General features: G+C 40.0%; 1 protein-coding gene across 10 annotated transcripts in view; it reads left to right on the forward strand.

The window, feature by feature from the left end:
• The window catches only part of CDKL5 (cyclin dependent kinase like 5), a 407568-nt gene that overhangs the window by 180137 nt on the left and 203224 nt on the right, over positions 1-24207 (forward strand). For 8 of the 10 annotated variants that reach the window (XM_073667416.1, XM_073667414.1, XM_073667415.1 and 5 more), the window contains 2 exons: positions 1488-1659; positions 6276-6310. The exons of the other annotated variants lie outside the window; for them this stretch is intronic. In XM_073667416.1, coding sequence (XP_073523517.1) covers positions 1596-1659; positions 6276-6310 — 99 coding nt within the window. In that variant the 5' untranslated portion in view covers positions 1488-1595. The remainder of the gene's footprint in view (positions 1-1487; positions 1660-6275; positions 6311-24207) is intronic. 10 annotated transcript variants of the gene reach the window in all.

Raw genomic sequence — 24207 nt, forward strand, 5'->3', positions numbered from 1 at the left:
TTGATATTTCAGTCCCGACCTAATACCTATAGCTTTCTTTTCTCGTCACAGATAAAATGAGGAACTGAATCTATGGCCAAAAAGTGCATATTTTGTTATACATCTGCTATATTCACTCTCACGGAGATCCTTGCAACAGCAGGAAACCAACGAATTATTGACCACTGCCGTATTCATCAATATGGCACACAATGCATTGTCATCATTACATAAAATGTTCTACCTTCCTGTTCTTTTCTGTATCGTGACTGAGAGTTTCCATATGGCAAAAATCTATAAAGCTCTATATTTGGCAGTACTATTGTTGGCTTCTGAAAATAGCAAAGTGATTTTCTTTTTGACTGGATGCATCAATAATAATAATATGTGAAGTTGTCATACACAGTCCGACAGAAGAGATTCTGTTTTGTCATGACCATCTGTTAGAAAACTAAGCTTTATTTTTAGTTTTCTTAAATTGTAATAGGGTAAATTAAATCCTAACTGGAAAATCTATACAGTATTTCAGGCTTTTTGCTTGGGATCTATTTCAATCAGAATTTTATCAGCTATTTTTTTATTTCATGCCTACAAGCCTAATAAGACAGTTATAGACATAGACTCATTTATACACCTATTACCAATTTTGCAAGGTTAAAGTCATACCTATAACCCAGAAACTATGAGAACACTGTTGGGGGTCGGGCATTCCTTTTTTATCTTTTTACTTAGATGCATATATTTTTAAATATATTTTTGCTTAAAAATCATTTTTGCAATAGAGTTTATTTAAAAACTTTTGGACAGTTTATCTTCTATATATATATATATATATATATATATATATATATATATATATATATATATATATATATATATATATATCACAGTAAGAGATGCTCAAATCAATGCAATGCAAATTGAACTTTTGTTGAATTTTTAGAAATTAAAACAGTTTGAAATTTACTTCATACAAATTGCCTAAAATAGCTGCTCTATAATAATAATAATAATAATAGCCTGTATAAAATCAGAAGCAGAGAATGCAGCAGCCATTTTCTGGTGAATCTGGATAGTGAGAGGAAGACACCGCTTAAGGAGGTAGGGGGAGAGTCATAAAGCAAAGAAGACTGTATAGATAGTGCATGAAGATTAAAGTATGAGGGGAAAAAGAATAGTTTTATATACAACAGTTCAGGGCTGATGGAGTCTTTGGAGTACTTTCAATTCGCAGCTAATGCAATTTTGGGGAAAAATTTGCAACTGACAAATTAGAATTTCAAAAGATTACATTGTTATATAGGTTGAAAAAAGTCATAGGTCCGTCAAGTTTAACCTTGCTCAATCGTCTCATCTAGAATGCTGTTCTGACTACAGAGTTTGTAGTCGTTGTCTTTCTTCTGAAACATCTTTTAAACTGATTTATGACCAATTAAAATTAAAAATGTAATATGGACCCAATGGTAAATTGTCAGTTGGATGATAACTTTTGTGTTCTACTCCCATAGGTAAAAGCATCATGCAATCATTTGGAGACAAGTAAGCCGTGAAGATTCTCCCTCATACCTCCGTTCTGCCATGTTTCGTGGCTGTCATCATAAGCCGTGTTTGTCTTCATGAAGATTCCTAATCTTGGTAATGTGATGAATAAATTTGAGGTCCTTGGAGTTGTAGGTGAAGGTACGTTTCAGAATTTCCAAAAACTGATGAACTCTATCTAAAATTAAAATCTGAAAAGTTTTATATACCGTATCCAATGAAATTTAAACTTCTCAAATCAACCTCTAGCACATGTTATGGGTTTAAAGTAAATGCTGAAATGTAAAACTCAATTACATTTAGTAAAGAAAAGATTTCGGCTTAGATTTCCATCAGAATGAAATTGACTGCAGTGTCCAGTAGAGGTAATTTACCACATAGGGAACCAAGATTCTGTGAAACATGAAAAGCTCTAATTGTTCTCCGATGGATGAGTGTCAAAAGCTCATGTCTGGAGGGAATCGCGTTTTATCAGAATTCTCTTCCACTTTCCTTTCTAGTATGGATAACAGAAGAGTGGCGCAGCATCGAGTTCCAAGAAAAGGTGCTCCTTAAAGGAGATTAGTTGTCAGAAAATGATGACCTATTGTTTAAATCTTTTTTTTTTTTTTGTTAAATGTATTTTTTTGGTAAATGCCAATGTTTTATTTTTTTTTTCATTTCACGATGTTTATTAAAAAACAAAATTAGTAATCTTGCTATTTTCACAATGGCAACTATGGCTACAGAGGCAAGATTATACTGACTGATAATAGCTCTATACTCAGCTGATAGCTTGGGATCCACTGATCACGATAGGCAATGTCACAGCTGACGCTGTTCCTCCTAACCTTCACAATTTCAATTGTACACGCTCATTAGATGCCTCAATGAAAAAAAGATATGATCACAGTCTGTTCATTGAGGCTAATGTACATGTGGATTTCCTGAAACAACGGGAAGTGTGAGTCTAGCTCCAGTGGCTGGTGTGAAAATAGCAAGATTTATAATTTTTAATTTAAATAGAGATCGTGACATGGAAAAAAAATACTTAACTTTTAAAAAAAATATTAAAGCACAAAATACCTGCATCATGTTTGTACAGATGTAGATATTGTATCCATAAATGTTGGCACCCATATCTATCTCAAGAATTGTACCCTGTTGCATGTCATTATCAGTGGACAGGTGGTGATGTGCAGCACTTATTTATTTCTATGGGAATGCCAAAAAAATGCAGAGCATACTAGCTCATCAATTTATGGAAATACCACACAAGTGAATGGAGAGAGCCAGTGGCGTAACTAAAGTCCAGTGGGTCCCAGTGCAAAATTTGGACCTGGGCCCCCACCTGCATGTTGGTCAGATGTATGGACCCTTGTAGCATTTTAGATCTTACAAAAACACTTGTTCACCCTCATGCAATAGTGTCTCTCATCCTGTAATAATGTCCCCCCATCCTGTAATAATGTCCCCCCATCCTGACCCCTTCCTGTAATAATGTCCCCCTGTCTTGGCCCCTTCCTATAATAATGTCCCCAACCTGGCCCCTTTCTGTAATAATGTCCCTTGTCTTGGCCCCCTCTCATAATAATGTTTTCATCATGGCCTTTTTATTTAATAATGTCCCCTATCCTGGGCCCCTTCATGTAATGATGTCCCCCATTTTTGGTCCCTTCCTGTAATAATATCCCCTGTCCTGCCCTCAACCTGTAATAAGATATCATATCATATCCTGGCCATAGCCTATCATAGGCTACTTCCTATAATAATGTAAACTATCCAGGCTCCTTTATTTAATAATGTCCCCCATCCTGGGCCCCTTTCTATAATAATGTCACCATCCTCTGCCTGTTCCTGTAATAATATTGTTCCCTGTCTTGACCTCAACCTGTAATAATGTCATCATGGGACACATCCTGTAATAATATCGACCATCCTGACCCCTATATTTAATAATCTCCCCCATCCTGGGCCCCTTTCTATAATTATGTCACCATCCTGATCCCCTTCCTGTAATAATGTCTCCCATTCTGGGGCCCTTCCTGTAATAATTCCATGTTCTTGCCTCAACCTGTAATACTGTCCCCTATCCTGGACCCTTTCCTGTAATAATGTCCCCCATCATTGGCCCCTTCCTGTAATAATGCCACCCTGTCCTGCCCTCAACCTGCAATAAAGTCTCCTATCATAGGCTACTTCCTGTAATAATGTCAACCATCCTTGGCCTCTTACTGTAATAATGTCCCCTGTTCTGGCCTCAACTTGTAACAATGTCTTCTATCATAGGCCATTTCCTATAATGAAGTCAACCATCCTGGCTCCTTTATTTAATAATGTCCCCCATCCTTGGCCCATTTCTAAAATAATGTCACCATCCTGGCCCCGTTCCTGTAATAATGTTCGCTGTCCTGGGCTCAAGCTGTAATAGTCATGGGACACCTCCTGTAATAATGTCGACCATCCTGGCCCTTATATTTAATAATGTCCCCCATTCTGGGCCCCTTTTTATAATAATGTCACCATCCTGGCCCCCTTCCTGTATTAATGTTCCCCATCCTGAGGCCCTTTCTGTAATAATTCCATGTCCTTGCCTCAACCTGTAATACGGTCCCCTATCCTTGGCCTCTTCCTTTAATAATGTCTCCCATCCTTGTCCCCTTCCTGTAATTAATGTCCCTTGTCCTGGCCTCAACCTGTAATAATGTGTCCTATCATAGGCTACTTCTTGTAATAATGTCAACCATCCTGGCTCCTTTTATTTAATAATGTCCCTATCCTGTGCCCCTTTCTATAATAATGTGACCATCCTGGGCCCCTTCCTGTAATAATGTTCCCTGTCCTGGCCTCCACCTGTACTAATGTCTCCTGGGTCACTTCTTGTAGTAATGTCAACCATCCTGGCCCTTTTATTTAATAATGTCTCATCATGGATCCCCTCCTGTATTAATATTGCCAACCCTTGGCCCCATCCTATAATTGGCCCCAACCTGTAATAATGTCCCCCATACTAGGCTCTTTTCTTTAATAATGTTCCCCATCCTGGACCCCATCCTACAATAATGTCCCCCATCCTGGGCCCCTTCATGGTATAATGTCCCCCATCCTTGCCCCTTCCTATAATAATGTTCCCCATTCTGTTCCCTTGCCGTAATAATGTCCCCTATCCTGGCCCCTTCCTATCATAATGTCCCCTGTCCTGGGCCCCTTCCTATAATACTGTCCCCCATCCCGAGCCCCTTGCTGGTATAATATACTCCATACTGAGCCCATTTTTATATTAATATACATCATCCTGGGCCCATTTAAGTAAAAATGTCCTGTGTTCTGCCTCTCTTTTTCAACTTACCGTAATTAAAAAAAAAAATAAAAAAAATTAACTTTTCTTCTTCCTTTACCCTGCTCCCACAACGTTCAGTGTCCACTTCCATACCTGGCGCAGAGGCCGGGAGGTGACTTTGATGTTCTGCCGACATCAATTGCTGTCCTGTGATTGGCTGGTGGCATATATTACAGTGAAGAGAGATGGATGCACTGCCAGCTGAAATTGTCGCTGGTTTCGTCGGGGCCCCTCCCGCATAGGCCTGGCCACGAACGTTCCCAGTGGTGCACAGCAGAGCCCTTTCCCGAGACATATGAAGGTCCCAAAGGTTGGTTATAGCTAGCAGAGCCATTCACAGCTGCTACACAATGTACAAAGCTGTACCACTTCAATAAGTCCATCTATTGGGGTGTTGGGAATTGGACCACCATTACATAAATATTAATATCCCCCTAAAAAACTTTCAGAAAAATAAAATAAAAAGAAGGTCACTTTTACAGCTATATGTGTGTCATTACATGATCTGTCATTGGTAGTAGTAGTAATTGGACAGTGTCAGCATGTATAGGGTCACTGACAGGGGAAATGGTTAGAGTTGGGTGAATTTATTCAAGTGGAATTAAATTCTACTTGAATTTTTAAAAAATATGTATTCATCAGAATACTGATTTCTTTTTGTCATTCGCTCCATGCGAATTCAGTAATATGGTGGCTGGTTGTCTGCCATTTTGGTGAACTGTTAAGGGCCTGCAAAAGGTTAAAACACAAATGTAAAACTAATACCTCACTGATTACCTCTCGGCAATTACACGCTAAGCTGGGACTTCCAGCCGCAACTTGACTCGGCACATCCGGTCTCTATGTGCCCTGCGGCCTTAGGATGTGTGCTCTACCTACATGCTTACTGTAAGGGATTAGTCGTGACCAGAAGTCCCGGTCTAGCGTGACGATGCCTGGGGTTTCATTGAAGAACATACGGGGACATTGAGCAGCGAAGGTAATCGGAGGGGTATTCATTGTTTTTCTTTTCTATGTCTTAGATTTATTTTGCCCTGGGGATGTCTCTCCAGACACAAAAGCATTATAAGGTGCATTCCATTCATAGAGAATAAATTCACTACAAATTGAATTTTCTAGTAAACTTTATCAATTGGCGATTTGGCGAATTTGAATCTTTTTAGATTCGCTCATTTCTGGGAATGCTAGTTATACATTTATTCATATTTTTCCAGTAGGAATAACAGAGGCACAGCACAACACAATACAAGTATTTACTCAAGCAGACTTGTCAGGAGAGCTGGCAGGTCCTCCACATGCTGCACAGTATGAGGATTATGGTAATGGTGTAGATAAATGCATTCGAGTGACTCATAATACACGGAATAGTAATCTTGATTTGCCAGAATGAAGTAATGTACACAATTACTGTAACTAGTTCTCCTCTTTTTACCTCTAGGTGCTTATGGAGTGGTGCTTAAATGTCGACACAAGGTGAGAACAATTGTTTGCATTGTTTTATGCAGATCGGAGAGCCAAAATCAAAATTCTATGAAGTGAAAACAAAGTAGGCCTTACAAATTGCCATAGTAATGCTTTAGGATATTTAAAGAGGACTTGTCACTTGCTCAAAAAAAATGAGTTAAATACCTGGTAAAAATCCCTAATATCCCCTAGTTTTGCTACTCGTTTCCTTTTTGTGTGCTCCATTGCAGAGATATTCACTTTTTTTTTCTGGAGCGCAATATGTGAAATCTCTGATTGTAGTGCAACAGGGCATTTCTTCAGAGTTTTCTTTGGGAGTGTGCGCCTTCACCTCTCCCTCCCGGATGCTGCCATTCACAGCTCGGCAGATGATCTAGCTGAGTTGTGATTAAGAGCATCGGGGAGGGAGTAGAGAAAGAACCTGCCCCCAGAGATTTTGGGCTACCAGCAGAGATTAGGTAGGGAGACTACAGAGGGTTATATTTTGATGGGAAGTGAAAAGAGGACCATTAGGGAGAACCTAACTGAATAGGGAAAAAACATCTGGCAGGGAGGAAAGGTATTGAAATCTTTTTAAAATGTATATGTTCTGCATCATGCCATTATACAAAGTTGTACGGACTACATGACTAAGAATTTCAGCAATGTCTTCTATATAAAAATTAACATGGAGCTTTAAAACAGATTTTTTAAGTAAACTTTTCCTTTATCCTTGGTAGATTATGAGAGATCTGTGGATTTCAGATGGGCATACATTCACTGGAGCAGCACTATGCATTATACTTACCCTTTTCTATGTACATGGCTTACCCTTGGGTTGCGATTTAATATCCTATGTTCCTGGATGTTGACCTAAACTACAACACCTATATATAATAGTATATATTTTCAGGTGGTATGCTACGTCACGGTTATTACTACCACCATGACCTGTGACATAGCTAATTACACTCACTGCCCACTTGGCAGCTTCTTTGGAAAGTTATAGTGACCAACAACAAGGTGGAAATTGCTTTTCAGATATTGTCTATAGAAGCTGATTACATCTTTGCTCCACATAAAACTGGACTTAATTGTGATGGGAAGGAAGAAAACATCTCTGATGCAAATACATTAGTTAATAGATGCCAAGGCTAACCCCTGCGCTCTGGTCTTTCTATAATTGTTGCCATGTGGCACTTAGATGTAACAAGTATCCGCTGGACACATTTGCTGTATTCTGATAAATGATGTTGGTGTAAGTAATAGCTGCACCTTATAGAGTATTTGCGCTAATGTACGACTTGTCAAGGTATTTTTTACCTACAAGTCAATGGTAATGTAACCTTTTCCAGGCAAGATTGGTGTCTGCAGAGACTGAAAATTAGTCTTATCTCACCAGTCCAATGTGAAAGACATAGAACTCAATCAGAGCGTTCTGCGACTTCTATTATGTTCACCTTGAAAGGCGGCATAGTCTGAAGACTAAAATACCAACTGTACTGCATAGAGAGGATTTCATCAGACTTGGTGCCAGTTTCATAATACCTGTTATTTTAGTTACTTAAAGGGAACCTGTCACCATAAAAATGCAGTCCTCTCTGCAGGCACCATGTTAGAGAGCAGGGGGAGATGAGCAGATTGATCTATAGTTTTGTGAGAATATGTTCAGTATAACCTGGGTTTTAATCATTTAAACGTTTGATTTTTCTGGGATATTCAGTCCAGTGGGCGGTCTTATCTGTGATTGACAGCTGTCCTATATGCACACTAATACAAAGAAAGCTGTCAGTCACTGATAGGACCACCCACTGGCCTGAATATCCCAGAAAGATCAGAAGTTTAAGTGACTAAAACTCAGGTTATACTGAACATATTCTCACAAAGCTATATATCAATCTGCTCATCTCACCCTGCTCTCTAGCATGGTGCCTGCAGAGAGGACTGCATTTTCCTGGTGACAGGTTCCTTTTAATGCATTTTATTTTTCATGCTTTTTGTAATTAAAATAGTGTAGAATATTATCCATTATAATGGACCTGTCAGCTCTCCTGACATGTCTGTTATTCCTCCTAGAAATTTAGGAATAAATTTACTTATGGTGCTTACCAGTACCCTTGTCAAATTGTCAAAAGGTTGAACAACTCTGATTGGACAAACTGTGTAGGGACACTCCATCAACAAATAACCAAAAAGTTACCAAATTATTTATACATTTCTAAGAGGAATAATAGAGGAGCATAACAATATCAAAATGTAAGAGAAGATGCTCCACTATTGTTATATTAAATGGAATACAATTTTTTAGTAAAACAGGAGATCGGACAGATCCCCTTTAAGGGCTCATTCAGAGAGAATGGAATGCTAATGCACAGTCTGGTCGTGAGTCTCCCGACTTGAGCATGTTGGCTTCATGTAGGGCTGCTTTCCTCACAGACTGCACTACTCTCTCTCTTATCAAAATGGCCGCTGAAGGAAGAGCATGTGACAAGATCTACCAATCAACCCCCACCAATTGAAAAACACAGCTGTTTTTCAATTAGAAGCTGATGGACAGATCTGCTCCACGGTCAGTGGCCATTTTGAGCAGCCTGCGACGAAGGCTGCATTATCAAGGAGGAGAACCTGCAATACTTATATAAAGTTTTACACCATTTCTTACAATTCCTCCTCGTACACATCCCTCTCTTAGGATTACTACTATAATCCAATACTAGAAACAATGATTTCAGCTTCTTTTTCTTTCATCACATTTCTATTGGCTCAGAAGCTTAGATACACATGATCAGTGTTTGGTAGAGTTGCCTTTAGATGTCTAACTTGGGTCACTTGTTTCGGGCAGACGTCCACAAGCTTGCCACAGTAAGTTGCTGGAATTTTGGTCCATTCCTACTGGCAGAATTGGCATACGTCAGGTTCTTAGGCCTCCATGCTCACACATGCTTTTTCAAACCTGCCCGCATATTTTGTATGGGCTTGAGGTCATGGTTTTATGGCTCTATTACTTTCACTTTGTTGTTCTTAGGCCATTTTGCCATATCTCTGGAAGTATGCTTGGGGTCATTGACCATTAGACCCATTTGTGCCATGGCTTTAACTTTTTGGCTGATGTCTTGAGATGTTTCTTCAATATCTCTACGTAATTTTCCTTTCTCATAATGACATCTATTTTGTAAAGCTTTCCAGTCCCTCCTGCTACAAAGTACCCTTACAGCATGATGTTGCCAACTCCGAGTTTCATGTTTGGGATGGTGTTCTTTAGTGAGGAATGTTCTCCATTTTTTCCTCCATACATAATGATGGTCATTATGGCCAAACTGTTCAATTTTTGTTTGATTAGACCAGAGGACATTTCTCCAAAAACTAAGAGCTTTGTCATCATGTGAAGTTGCAGACTATTACCTGACTTTTGTTTATAGCAGCTTTGGAGCAGTGATTTCTTCCTTGCTGAGTTGGCTTTCAGGTCATGTTGAATTAAGACAGGTTTTACTGATGTTATTGATACTTTTTTCCCTGGTTCCTCCAGCATCTTCACAAGGTCTATTGCTGTTGTTCTTGGATTGATTTGTACTTTTCGCACCAAATTACATTTATCTCCAGGTGACAGAGTGCTTCTTTTTCCTGAATAGTATGATGACTGTGTGGTTCCATTGTCTTTAAACTTGCAAATTATCATTTGAACAGATACACTTGGTAACTTCAGGCCCTTGGAAATTGCTCCCAAGATTGCACTAGACTTGTTGAGGTTTACAATTCTTTTTTTTCTGCTTTCTTTGTTGATTTATTTCAATTTTCCCTTGATGTCAAGCGAAGAGGCAAGTAGGTGTCAAAATACAGACACAAAAGCACTTACAATTAGCTCAAATCATATCAATTAGTCTAGAAAGCCAAAACATAAAGGCAGAGTCAACTTGTTGTATGTAAATCCCTGGAATTCTGATATAGTGAATGAAATGGTCTGTTTGTGAACATTTGCTGGAAATATTGCTCATGCTATGTACAAAGTAGATTTCCGAAACATCTTACTGTAGACCTGGAATCTGTGGAAGGGATAAATATGAATTTTAATGACTTCAGCCTAAATGTATGTAAATTTATGACTTCACCTGTAGGTAAAAAGTAAAGTTAACACCAACACCAACAATGTAGTTCCTACTGCCAAGCAGATCACCAACTACACAGTAGTTTTTAGGTTTGCAGTCAGTTTATATATAAATAAAAAGATTATTATTATTATTATTATTAGTTGATAGCAACCAAAAAGTCAGAATTCACACATGGAGTTTTCAATGCAGTTTTTTTTAAGATAAACTACAGGTAGTGCTTTCCAGTCTCTCTGACACTTTTAGATATATGGAAATACGTTTTAATTGTAACAAAAAGGAAGCAGTAATGCAACAACATCAGTTCTTGATTTATTTTCTGATTAGTTTCTGTTAATTCACTTTGTTTCTGACCATTTTGATAACTGTCCCTTATTGATTGACAGTCTGCGGCTGGTTAGAGGATATGTTGGTTGCATGTTTTTACCTTTTTAGTGTATTTGTATTTCCAATTAGACTGGGTAACACTGGGTTAATGATTTACCAGTCCTCTGGCTAATTTTGTTCTACCCACACGCCTCTGCAGGTTTCATGTGGAATGAAGCACATGCAGTAACCTGTGAATATTTCATGAAGGTAATCAATGGGGGAGTAGAGAGCGTTTGTTAATAGCACGGTCTTAATATTGACACTACACGCAATGCTGCGAGCCTTCCTGCTGAGACAGCAACCTGTGTACATCAATAGAGCTCTGTGACCTAGACTCCTCTTCGTTATTAGAGGTGACTGAAGTAGAACTTTGCATTAGCGATGAGCTCATTGACTACAGTTCTGATAAATACTTTTTGGCTGATAGTGACAGATTAGACCAGTTTTGCAAAACTAGTGCTGCTGCAAAATTACACTCGCGTCTTTCTCTTCTACATGCACAGTTAGACTGACCCACCTGAATAAGAGCTGTCTAATGGTCCCTGTTCCTGACACTATTAGGCTAGAGTCACACTAGCGTATTTTCTCTCATCTGAGAGAATCGGGCTGATTATGCTGATTAGAGTTTGATTCAATTTTCTCTTATGAGAAGATGGGAAAAAAAATGTCTCCATCTTGTCCACTGTGTCAGTCTTTGAAAATCAGACTGCACTCAGATGTCATCGGAGTACAGTCCAATTTTTTTCCACAGACTCATTGACATGCATGGTCGAGCGCAATCTGAATATTGGATGCAAATCAACCATGTTCCTGTCCTCTGTCTGAGGAAATTATCAGACATGTGCACAACCACATAAAATAACATTGGTCCTAGTGTGATCCAATGTTTTATCCGATTGCACACCGACCAAAAATACAGTCATCTGCACCTGCCCTTATGGGCCCTAAGGTACTGTAGAAGGAAATCCTGTTCAGAAATGACTTTGTTCTCCAGTTCTAGCCACTAGAGTTTATTTCTTATGGAAGGATTCCTAAATAACCAATTAAACCTTTTTGATAATGTGTGTGGGTGCAATGATGAAAGCAAAGATTGTCAAGAAATTAAAAGTGGATGTATCTGTTTTATATGTGCAAATAAGAACTTTTTACACCGATAGGTCCAAAAAGTCTTTGTCCTAAAATCATAGATGCAGATGTTATTAAACCCATCAGATGCTAATTTTGAGATTACAATATCCAGTAGTGTGTAAAATACCATTTAGCAGCATGGAGGCTTTCTAAATTGTTTGCTGCTTCAAGGAAGGGGGATTTTTGTTTTACTTGTACGCTCTTCTTATCCAAAGCTCGTTATGTACCGGTGTTAAATAGTAATTTATAAAAAGGCTTGTTCTGAATTAGAAAACAGAATGGGCTTATGTCTTGTGTCAGTCAGGAAATGAGAAGCAACATCAGACATAGCCGATGGGCAGGAGAAGCGCTGCTTCCGGAGAAAAGCAGCCAAACGCTCCAGCTATGATTGTGGATAAAGTATTCAGCCCTTTGGATTTGTCCTTATCCAGGTGTACATGTAGGACAAATCCTACCGTGCTAGAAACAAGTCATTGTTAATGCTCATTAAAAATGTATGTTAATGCCATATTGCAAATTAAATATTACAAAGACACGCCTATATATAATACATCACAGGTAGAGGGAATCTCTTCAATACTTGATACAAAATACATCATATGGAACTTTAAAAAAAAAAAAAAAAAGGGGGGAAATGCGGCTTTCCAGTTATACACGAATATATGCTTTCATTTCTAAACATACCTTTTCAATAAAATATGTTTGTACGACATGATACACAATATCCCCTTTACTTTTTTATATGTCAATAAAACTTCTGAGAGTAATACAATGTGTATATATACCTAAGATTGGGGTATATTCTCCTTCATAGATGGGGCCAGTATGAGGGAGTAACTAGTATGTGAAATATACACTGACACATGGATACAGCTCCTGATCCTGGGACACCCTTTGACATTGGTTGATTACCATTTAACATAATTACAAACTAGAGCCATTCTTCTTAAGACCTATATACACATTGCACTAAAGTCGGCGTAACCACCGATATATTGGCAGCATTGTCCAACTGTCTTATGTGTATGGGTGCTCCCTATGTTCATCCCAAAGATGTCTGGAATAGAAGACTCGGCTTGTTGGAGATCCAACATTGGATCCTTTTGTTCTCCCTGGAGAGAAGCCATGGTCAGAGGTTCTCTCATAAAGAACTCAGGATGTTTGGCTGAGCATTCCTGTGTATGGTGCAGTAGAGATATGTAGTTATATAATACATATATGGGTCCTTACAAGAGCCCTTACCCTTCATCTAGTGTTGGCATGTGTTATATTGAAAACACCACTCTGGTGTTTTTTTTCATTGCAATACTGTAATGGTGCTACTAATCTAAGCTCCCTGCCCCTAGTATTCTACTTACCAGACTCCATCTTCTTCTGTTATCAGCGCCGCTGCGGTCGTCTTCTGCTGGTTCTGACTGGATCGCTCCAGTGTTTGCTGGGCGAGACGGAGGTCACTTCTCTATGTAAGTCTGAGTGGAGGTACAAGGATCTCATAGACTTACATTGAGAGCTTGTGACCATTACCTCTGACTTCCGGTCAGTCAGAAGTTGTGGTCACAAGATGGTGGATTGGGACCAGAGTGGCGCCTGGAAAAGCAGAAAGTGGCAGCTGGTAAGTATATTATGCGGAAGTAGTGCTGTTGCTTCAAAAGCATTCAGCAACTATAAGAGTTAACACAGTCACAAGAGACAGGATTGTGGGGAACTTGTTTATTAGTCTGGCTGGAGTCTAAGAGAAAGGTGGTGGTGTGATCTGTATCTGACAGAAGGCAACTGAACAGGATTCAGGTCAGGAGGGAAGCTAAACACAGGTCAGATAGACTCCCTGAACAAACAGTGCAGAGTATTATCGGGCAGAAAGATAAGGACTGGAAGGAATCATGTCACAGGGATCATCTCCCTCATCAAACCCTCCCCCCCTCCATCTCCATGCAGGATAAAGAATGCTGTGTACTATTGAGTCCTTGTGAAGGAAAAACCTGTGGTTGTGTATGCATAGAAGTGTGCTGCCAAGAGATCTAATCTGTGCTGAATTATGCTACTGAAGAGACTGACGTTACTGTGCCTGCTTTTATAGACTGTACTGTGGTGAAGCCTGTTGCTTCAAAGAGTTCAATGGTACTGGCCGTACTTGATTAAACTCCACTGTTCAACTGTTTATGAAGACTCTTGTCAGATGTGTCTGGTCAGCAATTGTATCTATCGTGTGCCTGAGAGAGAAGCTGCAGCCTATGGTCGACCTGGGTAACTATTCCACTGGGATTCCAATGAATTCAGGAAACCCATCTCGCCCTATCTGAACCTAGCAGCATGCGTGTAACAATATTACTACTAAAAAATGCAATTGTGGTGATTTAAGAAGCCATTGAACAGTTCCCATGATGTGCTGGAAGGACAATGTTGATTAATGTCCAAGGATTTTAGTCCAGGATTTCTTTTATACATACCAATCCAAAAATGTCTGCCTTATTATTTGTATATGAGTTTGTGTCAAATAACGTGCTGTTGTAGATTTTCGAGCCCGTACCCTAATATTTCTCTGATCTGTTTCTATAGTAACTGTCTGGGATTGTCACCAAGTTTAATGTTGCTAAATGTTTTCATACAATTATGCTGCATTATTCTTGTCTAAAGAAGAAAATACCATAGAATACATTTCTGAATACATTTTAGCTTGCTCAAAAATAGAAGGGTTTTCTCATCTAGGGGCTTGTGCATATTAAATGACTCGCTGGTGTCATTATGTCACCCAGAACGCACCACCATCACAATTACACCACAATGATAAATGCTTTACAAAAAACACAATATTGGAGCAATAGTAGGGAGAGTTCCCAGTACCAGTACAAGGATATTCTAGGTAAGTGTTTGTGTTAAAGGAGTAAGTCTAATGAAAACAACCAATTTTTAAAAAGGGTGCCATGGTGGTCAGCTGATCACTGATGATAATGCTTTATTAACTTAAAGTGGGGAGATTTAGCATTACATGCCAGTCAGTCAAGTAAACCTATATCTATTTAATATTTGGATCATATGGGTCCATCAGAATGGAAACAATTCTACAATAGTGATTCTTCTTTCTGTTACATGGGGGGGGACGGGGGACGTGTGTCCTGGGCATATGGACAAAGGCAGTCGAGGTGAATGTTGTTTGTATTGATGCATTCTTAAAATGAAGCTATTATGAATTGACCTATTATTTAAATTGCAAGAGTGTGCAAATCAGTCATCAAAGCAAAAGGTGGCTACTTTGAAGAACCTAGAATATAAGACATATTTTCAGTTGTTTCACACTTTTTTGTTAAGTATATAATTCCACATGTGTTAATTCATAGTTTTGATGCCTTCAGTGTGAATGTACAATTTTCAAAGTCATGAAAATACAGAAAAATCTTTAAATGAGAAGGTGTGTCCAAACTTTTAGTCTGTACTGTAGGTCCACCAGGGTCTTCTCTGCCGTTATCTTGATAGTATAAAGCCATCAGGTTGCTGGTCTTCCTTTTTCACCTTGTTCCTTCTATTCTTCCGACCATGATGTCCTTCTCCAGTGATTGGTCTCTTCGTATGATGTGTCCAAAGTCGGCAAGTAATAGCTTGGTGATCCTTATTTTGAGTGACATGTCTGGCTTGATTTTTTCCAAAATGTATTTGTTTATTCTTCTTGCCATCTATGGCATTGATAAAATCCTTTTCTAGCACAACATTTTGAAGGCTTCGATTCTTCTTCTGTCTTGTTTCTTTATTGTCCAGGTTTTGCATCGATATGTTACCACAGGAAAGACCAAAGTATGTACAAGCCGTGTCTTCATTGCCATTGATATGTTCCTCAATTTGAAGACCTTATACAATGACTTCATTGTTGATTTGCCCATAGCTATTCTCGTATTGACTTCCAGTGCCGTTGCAGCATTTTGAGTGATCATCGATCCGAGTAGGTTGAAGTCCTTTACAACTTCCAGTTTGTCACTGTCCATGCCAAATGTGTCCCGGTCATACTTGGCAGTAATCAATACCTTTGTCTTCTTTGTGCTGCGTAGTAGTCCCATGTTTGAGCTTCCTATCTTGACACTCCGTAATAAATCTTTCATTCCAACTACGCTTGTTTCTATCAATGTCGTATGGATGTGGATTTAAGATTGTTGATGATTCGTCCAGTAATTTTGATTCCTTCTTTTTTGGCAAGTCTAGCCTTCCTGAAATTAGCTTCTGCATATAAATTGAAGAAAAATGGTGACAGGATGCAGCCTTAACTGACGCCTTGCTCTACTTTGAACCATGCCGTGTCGCTGTGTTTAGTTCAGACTATTGCTTCTTGGTAGATGTAAAGGTTCCTATTGAGGCTTATCAGATGGTTCGCCACACCCATATCCTACATGGTATTCCAATGTTTATGTTGATGAACACACTCGAAGGCTTTGCTGTAGTTGATGAAGCAAAAATAGATCTCCTGGTTGTATTCTTTGTCTTTTCCATTATCCATCTAATGTTAGCAATCACATCTATTCTTCCTCTGCTCTTTCTGAATCCTGCTTGTTCCTCTGCCAGCTCTTTGTCAAGATAAGTCTGTAACTGTCTTTGTAGGACTTTCAGTAGTATTTTGCTGGCATTAGGTATGAACGCAATAGTCCGATAGTTTCCACAATCGGTAGCATCTCCCTTCTTCAGAATAGGAATAAACACCGATTTTGTCCAGTCCTTGGGCCATTTTCCAGTTGTCCATTTCTGTTGACACAGGCATGTGATGACATCAACTGCTGCTTCAGAAGACTTTATTAGCTCTATTGAAATATCCAGGCACTTTGTTGTTTGACAGAAGCTTTATTGCAGCAACGACTACATCTTTCAGGATGTCCGACTCTCTATCATTTTCAGTATCAGTTTCTTCCCACATTACTGAGTCATTCTTGTAGAGGTGTTTCATGTACTTTTCCATCTTTCCTTGATCTGTCCTGGCTCAGCTAGTTTCAACCAAGAGCGGTCATATTGAAAGACGCCAACAGGAACAAACTATCTTTGTATCTCTTTGATCTTTAGGCATGACCTCCTGGTCTAGCCCCCAGAAGTTCGCTTTCTATTTCTGTACATATCTTTTGGTAAAAAGTTATTTGCTTGAACAGCTCTCTTTAGTCTTTTACTGATGTTGTCTGTGTCTTGATTGTTACCTTTTGCTTTTTCCATTCTTATTTCTTCTATGATTTTTAGGGTCTCTTCTGTTAATGGCACTGTTGGGCTCTCTTCTGCCTCTTGTTTGTCTTACTGGCTTTTTAAGTAATAGTCTTTATCTGTCCGTAATTCCTCAGACTTGCTTTCATCTGTGTCCAGTTATGTAAATTGGTCTTGCAGACTTTTATAAAAAAAAAAAAAAAAAACTTCAGGTATGTTGGTCAAATCAAAGTTGTAAACGGCCTGTTGTCTTGTCCATTTGCGCAGCTTGACTCTAATCGTTGATGTCAAACATTCATGATCAGGTCCACAGTCAGCTCCTGGCCTTGTTTTCATGGTAATGATCAACGACCTGCATCTTTGGCTAACACATACAGTCATGGCCGAAATTGAAATTGTTCCAGAATATGCAGTATTTCTCCCAGAAAATTATTGAAATTACTTGTTTTGTTATACTGTGACTCCCCGGCGCCTGCGCAATAGATCCCTGCGGTGCAGGGCACAGACAAACTGGGCCGGGAGGGAACAAAGTGCGCTCTGTAATATGCTAACTAAACACATAGGAAGGGATTTCGGGGATTACTAAGAAGATAGGCGGGGATTTCTTGGTGTCCAGGGGACGCCAAGTATGTGCAAAACTGAGTTGATAAAAAAACACATTTCTCTGCAATCAAACCTCTACTATGGGCCATACAGGTATGTATAGATTATAGAAAAGTAAACATGTATGCCCATAATAGAGGTCTGATATCTCCCAGGGGGTGACCGATTCCCTTTAAGGGTACCTTCTCCCAACATCAATTTTAAGATCTCTCCACAGGTGTTCAATGGGATTTAAATCCTGACTCCTTGCTGGCCACTTCAGAACTCTCCAGCACTTTGTTTCCATCCATTTCTGTGGCTTCTTGAAGTATGCTTGGGGTCATTGTACTGCTGGAAGACCCATGACCTAGCTTTCTGACACTGTGCACTACATTGCGACCCAAAATCCTTTGGTAATCTTCAGATTTCATTATGCCTTCTACACAGCAAAACATTATGCCTTGCACGCAGTAAAACAACACCAATACCTCTTTGAACCTCCACCATATTTAAATGTGGGTACTGTGGTCTTTTCTTTGTAGGCTTCATTCCATTTTCAGTAAACAGTAGAATGATATTCTTTCCCAAAAAGCTCTATCTTGGTCTCATCTGTCCACAAAACTCTTTCAGAGGAGGATTTTGGCAAATTGCAGTCTAGCTTTTTTATGTCTATGTCAGCAGTAGGATTCTCCTCGGTCTCCTGCCTTAGCGTTTCATGTCATTCAAATATCGACGGTTAGTTTGCGTGGATACTGATGCACCCTGTGGCTGCTTATCCACCATCCGGACTATCTTGCGTTGCAACTTTTCATCAATTTTTCTATGCCGTCCACCTCAAGGGAGATTAGCTACAGTGCCATTGGTTGTAAACTTCTTCATTATGTTGCGCACCGTGGACAAAGGAACACCAAGATCTCTGAAGATGGACTTTTAACCTTGAAATTGTTGATATTTTACAATAATTTTGGTTCTCACCTCCTCACAGTTCTCTTCTCCTCTTTTTGGTCTCCGTGCTTAGTGTGGCGCACACAGACACACAATGCAAAGATTGAATCAACTTCTCCCTTTTTTTATCTGGTTTCAGGTGTGATTTTAATATTTCTCACACCTGTTACTTGCCACAGGTGAGTTTGAACAAGCATCACATGCTTGAAACTAAGTTATTTACCCCCAATTTTGGAAAGGTGCCAACAATTTTGTCTGGACCATTTTGAAGGTTTTGTGTGAAATTTATGTCCAATTTGACTGTTTTTTTTGTGTTCCAATACACACAATCGAAATAAACGTGCATAACAGAACATGTGTAATTGCAATAATCATTTTCTGGAACAATTTCAAGGGTGCCAACACTTTTGGCCATGACTGTATGTAGTCGGTCTGATTCTTATAAGCCCCCTTCGGTGATATCCATGCGTAGAGTCTCAGTTTATGATTTTGGAAGAAGCTGTTCATGATTGACAGATAATTTGTATTAGAAAAGTCAATGAATACTCCTCCAGCCTCGTTTCGTTCATCAAATCCAAAGTTTCCAAAAATGGTGCCATGTTTTACATTCAAGTCTCCCATAATAATGGGTAAGTCTTGTTTTAGCGTCTTGTCAATTTCCTTTTGAACTTGATAGTAGAATAGTTCAACATCCTACTCTTTCTCAGCATCTGTTGTTGGTGAGTACACTTGTATAACTGAGAAGTGGATTGACTCTCATTGTAGTTGTATCGAGATGACTCTATCACTGACTGCATTGTACTTTAGAACAGTGCCGGCCAATGTACAGTTAAGGATAAAAGCAACACCATTTAGTCTTCGGTGATCATTGTCAAAATAGTAGACCCAATGTTCTTTTCACTGGAAATGTACGAATTGAGTCCATGTTAATGCGCTAATTCTGAGTAAGTAGAGTCCTATTCAGTCCATTTCAGCTTTGACGTGTCTAGTTTACCTTGGTTCATGGTTCATACATTCCAAGTTCCAAACTTTATGATATCCCTGAATCTTTTGATCTTCCCTTTTGACCAGTGACATCAACACAAAGACAACCTTGTGGCTTTGATCCTCTCGCGTCATGAGCATTGATCATACACAGGTCAACCATTGGCTCTTCCGCAGTAGCTTGTAGAGTGCCTTCCAACCTAGGGGCGCATTTTCCAGCACTGTATCAAATTATTTTAGCTGTACTTTCCATCAAGTTTTCTTGGCATAATATGGAAGTAGATTGCCAGGCCTTTTTTCTATTCAGTAATGTGGCACCCATGAAGGAGTCAATACAAACCACTTCATCACGCAACATCCTGCTGCCGACTGGCGCTGGACAGTATGCTTAGTGTGGCACCTCTGTTGAAACCTGTCCACCTTGGGTGTCCTTGATGGAAAATACACTGCCAACAGCATAGCTTTCAACATCACTGATGCAAGTAAATACACAATACAAAGAAGGATACATGAGACTGGAATTATGAGTCTAAAAAAAGCTCCAGTGAGCAGTGTGAAAATTGCAAGATTACTAATTTAATTTTTAAATAAAAATTGTGAAATGAAAAAAAGAAAATGTATTTTAAATACATGTAACACAAACATCTGATTTAAACAATAGGCATTTTCTGATGATTGCTTCCCTTTAAAGTAGAGAATTGTCATGGCGCAAACCTTTATTTTTGCTGATTTGTGGGATTACGGGCATTTGGTTCTCCTGTAATCACCCAGTGTGAAGTACTGGCACACTATAGTTTTTTTCTGCTTTACATTTGTGAAGTACTCACTGACATATTATATATTTGCTACTTAAGATTTAGCTAATGTCTGGCAGGGTATGTCTTGAGCAAGCGCTAGATAAGTGCATTTTTTGGGCCTTTTTTTCCCTATTGACCACATATAGACATGACCTTGTGTGAACAATGTCTAAAATCATTTATAATTGTCTTTCCTTGCCCTTAGAAAGTTTTTTTTTCTTTTTACAGAGGCCGCTCACTTTATTAATCTATTAACCCAACAGGTTAGAATGTACCGCTACTTCTTACTGCTTAATTTCTCAGCTACTGGTTTTGTTTAACCCGAGGTTGTCTGTACAAATTTTTTTTTCTCATTTTCTGCAAGGGACTACTAGTTAATTTGAAATTATGTACCATAAAGCAGTTGTGTGCTGAAAATGATAATATGTGGGACATTTTTCATGACCTGTCTCCTCTGCAGTAATACTGGACATTAAGGATATTCCAGGATATCATGGCTCAGGGACAGTGTAAATTTGATTCAAAGAGCATTTCTCTCGCTTTCTCTAAAGGACTTGTGACCTTGTATAATACGATTGCCCATTGATTTTAAGTGGTACGTGTAGAAATGTCTGCTTACCAGCAGCTTCTCTGAGCAATACCAAATGGAGTTCCATCAGTGAACCCAGCCATAAGCCAGTCATCCGGATCTGCCCCAGCTATAACTGCTTAAGTCACCAGGTGGCATTGCATTCACTCGGCAAGACGTGCTGGAGATATTGTAGCCAGGGTCTCTGGATAGCACATATGCTGTCCAGCCAGAAATTAGTGTAGCTCAAACCTGTGGTTCCACTCAGCCTTGTTAATAGGTGTGCGCTATTCAGCTGTCCAGCAGGTGTAATCATCCCCCTGCTGTGGCCTATGGGTCAGTACCACACCCTATATGTAACTCCCACTATCCTACTTTAGTTGCCAGGTATTGTGCCTGGAAGCTACATGGACTCTGATATTTGCTTGTTCTTCAATTCCTGATACAGACATAACTTGTACCTTGACTTTGTCTAATTCTGTTCTCTACACTTTCCTGACCTAGGCCTGATCAACCAGTCTCTGACTGATTATTACCTCCCATCTGACCCCAGCTATCTCTCTGACTACGGCTTTTGATTTATGTTTATTTCCTTGATGTACCCTATTTTTCGGAATATAAGACTTTTTCCTCCAAAATTTTGGAGGAAAGTGGGGGATGCGTCTTCTAGTCCGAACATATGTTCGGCTGGTGGTGGTGGAGGAGCTGGGGTGGAGTGGCAGCGGGGGATGAGCGGGGCACAGGAGGCAGCAGCCGCCTGCTGCAGCCTACACTGTGCCCACTACTAAAGAAAATGAGTATTCACTGCTCCCCACGCCGATGGGCGTGGGGAGCAGTGAATATTCATTTTCCTTAATAGCCGACACACTGTGCCTGCAGCGCGGCTCCTGGTAAGTATGGCAGCCTTCATCCCTGTATGTATGGCCCCCCTTATCCCTCATCCCGGTATGTATGGCCCCCCTCATCCCTCTTCCTGGTATGTATGGCACCCTTCATCCCTGTATGTATGGCCCCCCTCATCCTTCATCCCTCTTCCCGGTATATATGGCACCCTTCATCCCTGTATGTATGGCCCCCCCTCATCCTGGTATGCTTGGCACCCCCTGATCCCTGTCGCGCTGCACAGAAAAAAAGCAAACAATTATACTCACCTCCTCTCTCCTCCAGCACTGTGTCCAGCTCTGTGCCGGAATAGTCCCTGCATCCCACGCCGGGACTGCGTTCGTGGAGAGCAGTGACCATTCATTCTCCTTAATGGCGCGCACACTGTAGCCGCAGCGCGGCTCCTGCTGTGCTCGGCTGTCAGTATGCCCCATTATTAAAGCCCATAAAAATTCACCACTCCCATGGGTGTGGTGAATATTCATGGACTTTAATAGCAGGCACGCTGACAGCCGAGTGCAGAAGGAGCCGTGCTGCGGGTACAGTGTGCGCTCTATTATGGAGAATGAACGGTCACTGTTCCCCACGCACACAGTCCCGGCGTGGGGAGCTGTGACTATTCCAGCACAGCATCTCGCTGTGTGAGGGCGCAAGGCAGTTAAGCCATGCGCGGCTCACACAGTGAGAACCCTGAGGAGGCAGAGCGGGACACAGCAATGGAGGAGAGAGGAGGTGAGTATATTTTTTTTTTTTCTGTGCAGCGTGACTGGGAACAGGGGGCGCCAAGCATACCTGGATGAGGTGGGCCATACATACAGGGATGAAGGGTGCCATACGTATAAAGGAAGAGGGATGAGGGGGGCCACGCATACAAGAATGAGAGGGGGCATACATATAGGCATGAAGGGTGCCATACATACAAGGATGAGGGGGCCATACATACAGGGATGAGGCATGAGGGGGGCCATACATATAAGGATGAGGGGGGCCATACATACAGGGATGAGGCATGAGGGGGGCCATACATACCAGAAAGAGGGATGAGGGGGTCATGCATACCAGGATGGGGGATTGGGGTGCCATGCATACCAGGATGGTGGATTGGGGTATCATGCATATCCGGATCAGGATGGGGGCCATATATACCAGGATGGGGGATATTAACAGAATTGTGGGATATTACCCCTATAACAGTGTCAGCAGCAGACCCCCTCCTCCTTAACAGGGCATCATGACTACATGTTTTGCTTAAATTTTTTTTTCTATTTTCCTCCTCTAAAACCTAGGTGCGTCTTATGGTCCGGTGCGTCTTCTAGTCTGAAAAATATGGTAGTTACTGACTTGGCTAGCTAGTTTTCCCTTGCCTGAGACTTGCTCCTCCAGCCAGCAGCCCCTGGTAGCAAACCAGCAGACTCCGATGTAAGTCCAGATCCTTGTATAGGGGTTTAAGAGTGAAGGCTTAAGTTTCCTCAGAGATCTGCTGGATAGAGTTCCTAGCACCAATTCGGTCCGAGGTAGCTTTTTTTTAGCCAACTTCCTCTGGCAGTCATAATAGTATGCAGGTATTCCAAAGTCACAGAGATACAAGCTTCTTGGGAACACAACAAATAGATGAGAGATTTGGTACTAATTTAACACCTCGATTGGTACAGTTTTTTTCATTGTACATGAATATGTATACTACATGGGATAAATCTTTTAGTTGTTTTTGAACTTTTGTCATACAGGCAATTTCTAGAAAGGAAATTAAAAGTAAGAAAAAAAATAATTTATACAGCAGCAGGCATTTTGTTATGTTCGCACAACTTGCAGCAGTCGTATAGCTCAAGCCTGAAGGGCCTCTTATGCAAAACTTTTGGTAGCTTTTATTCATTTTGTATTGCTTACAATGCCTGCATTATTTTTGTATTATTCTGTTCATGACTTATCTCAGTGTTCCTAATCTTTATCCATTTGTATTCAGCCTTGTGTCTCTAGCGTACATCCTTAGGACTTTTTGTCTGTCAAAAAGCTGAAATAATTGACTAAAAAACCTATCCCTGTGATACATCACTTTAGTCCATTCATTTCTTACATGCCCACATCCATTATAAATATAGCTTTTAGTAGATAACAATGGCCAAAACAAACCTCACTGTGAAAGTCTAAAGTGGATTTTATTATTTTTAAGATTTTTTTGTTTAAAAAAAAAAAAAAAGAAAACTAAATTTTTCTGCAATTCGTTAACTACTTTATATGCTTCATACCCAATAAGACTAAATGTTAAAATGCCTAACATATTATCTTAAATCATTTTAATGCCGTTTTAGCGGTTTAGGAGGCTAGGTGTGTATAGTCTTATTGGCAATGCTCAGTTTCCTTCCCTCTGGGAGAGAGCTTATTTTCATACTATCTCACTGGTGCTAC

Source organism: Phyllobates terribilis, unplaced genomic scaffold (genome assembly GCF_046119375.1).
Source record: "Phyllobates terribilis strain yellow unplaced genomic scaffold, ASM4611937v1 Scaffold_2__4_contigs__length_985480577, whole genome shotgun sequence".
In the NCBI taxonomy this organism is placed as follows: Eukaryota; Metazoa; Chordata; class Amphibia; order Anura; family Dendrobatidae; genus Phyllobates; species Phyllobates terribilis.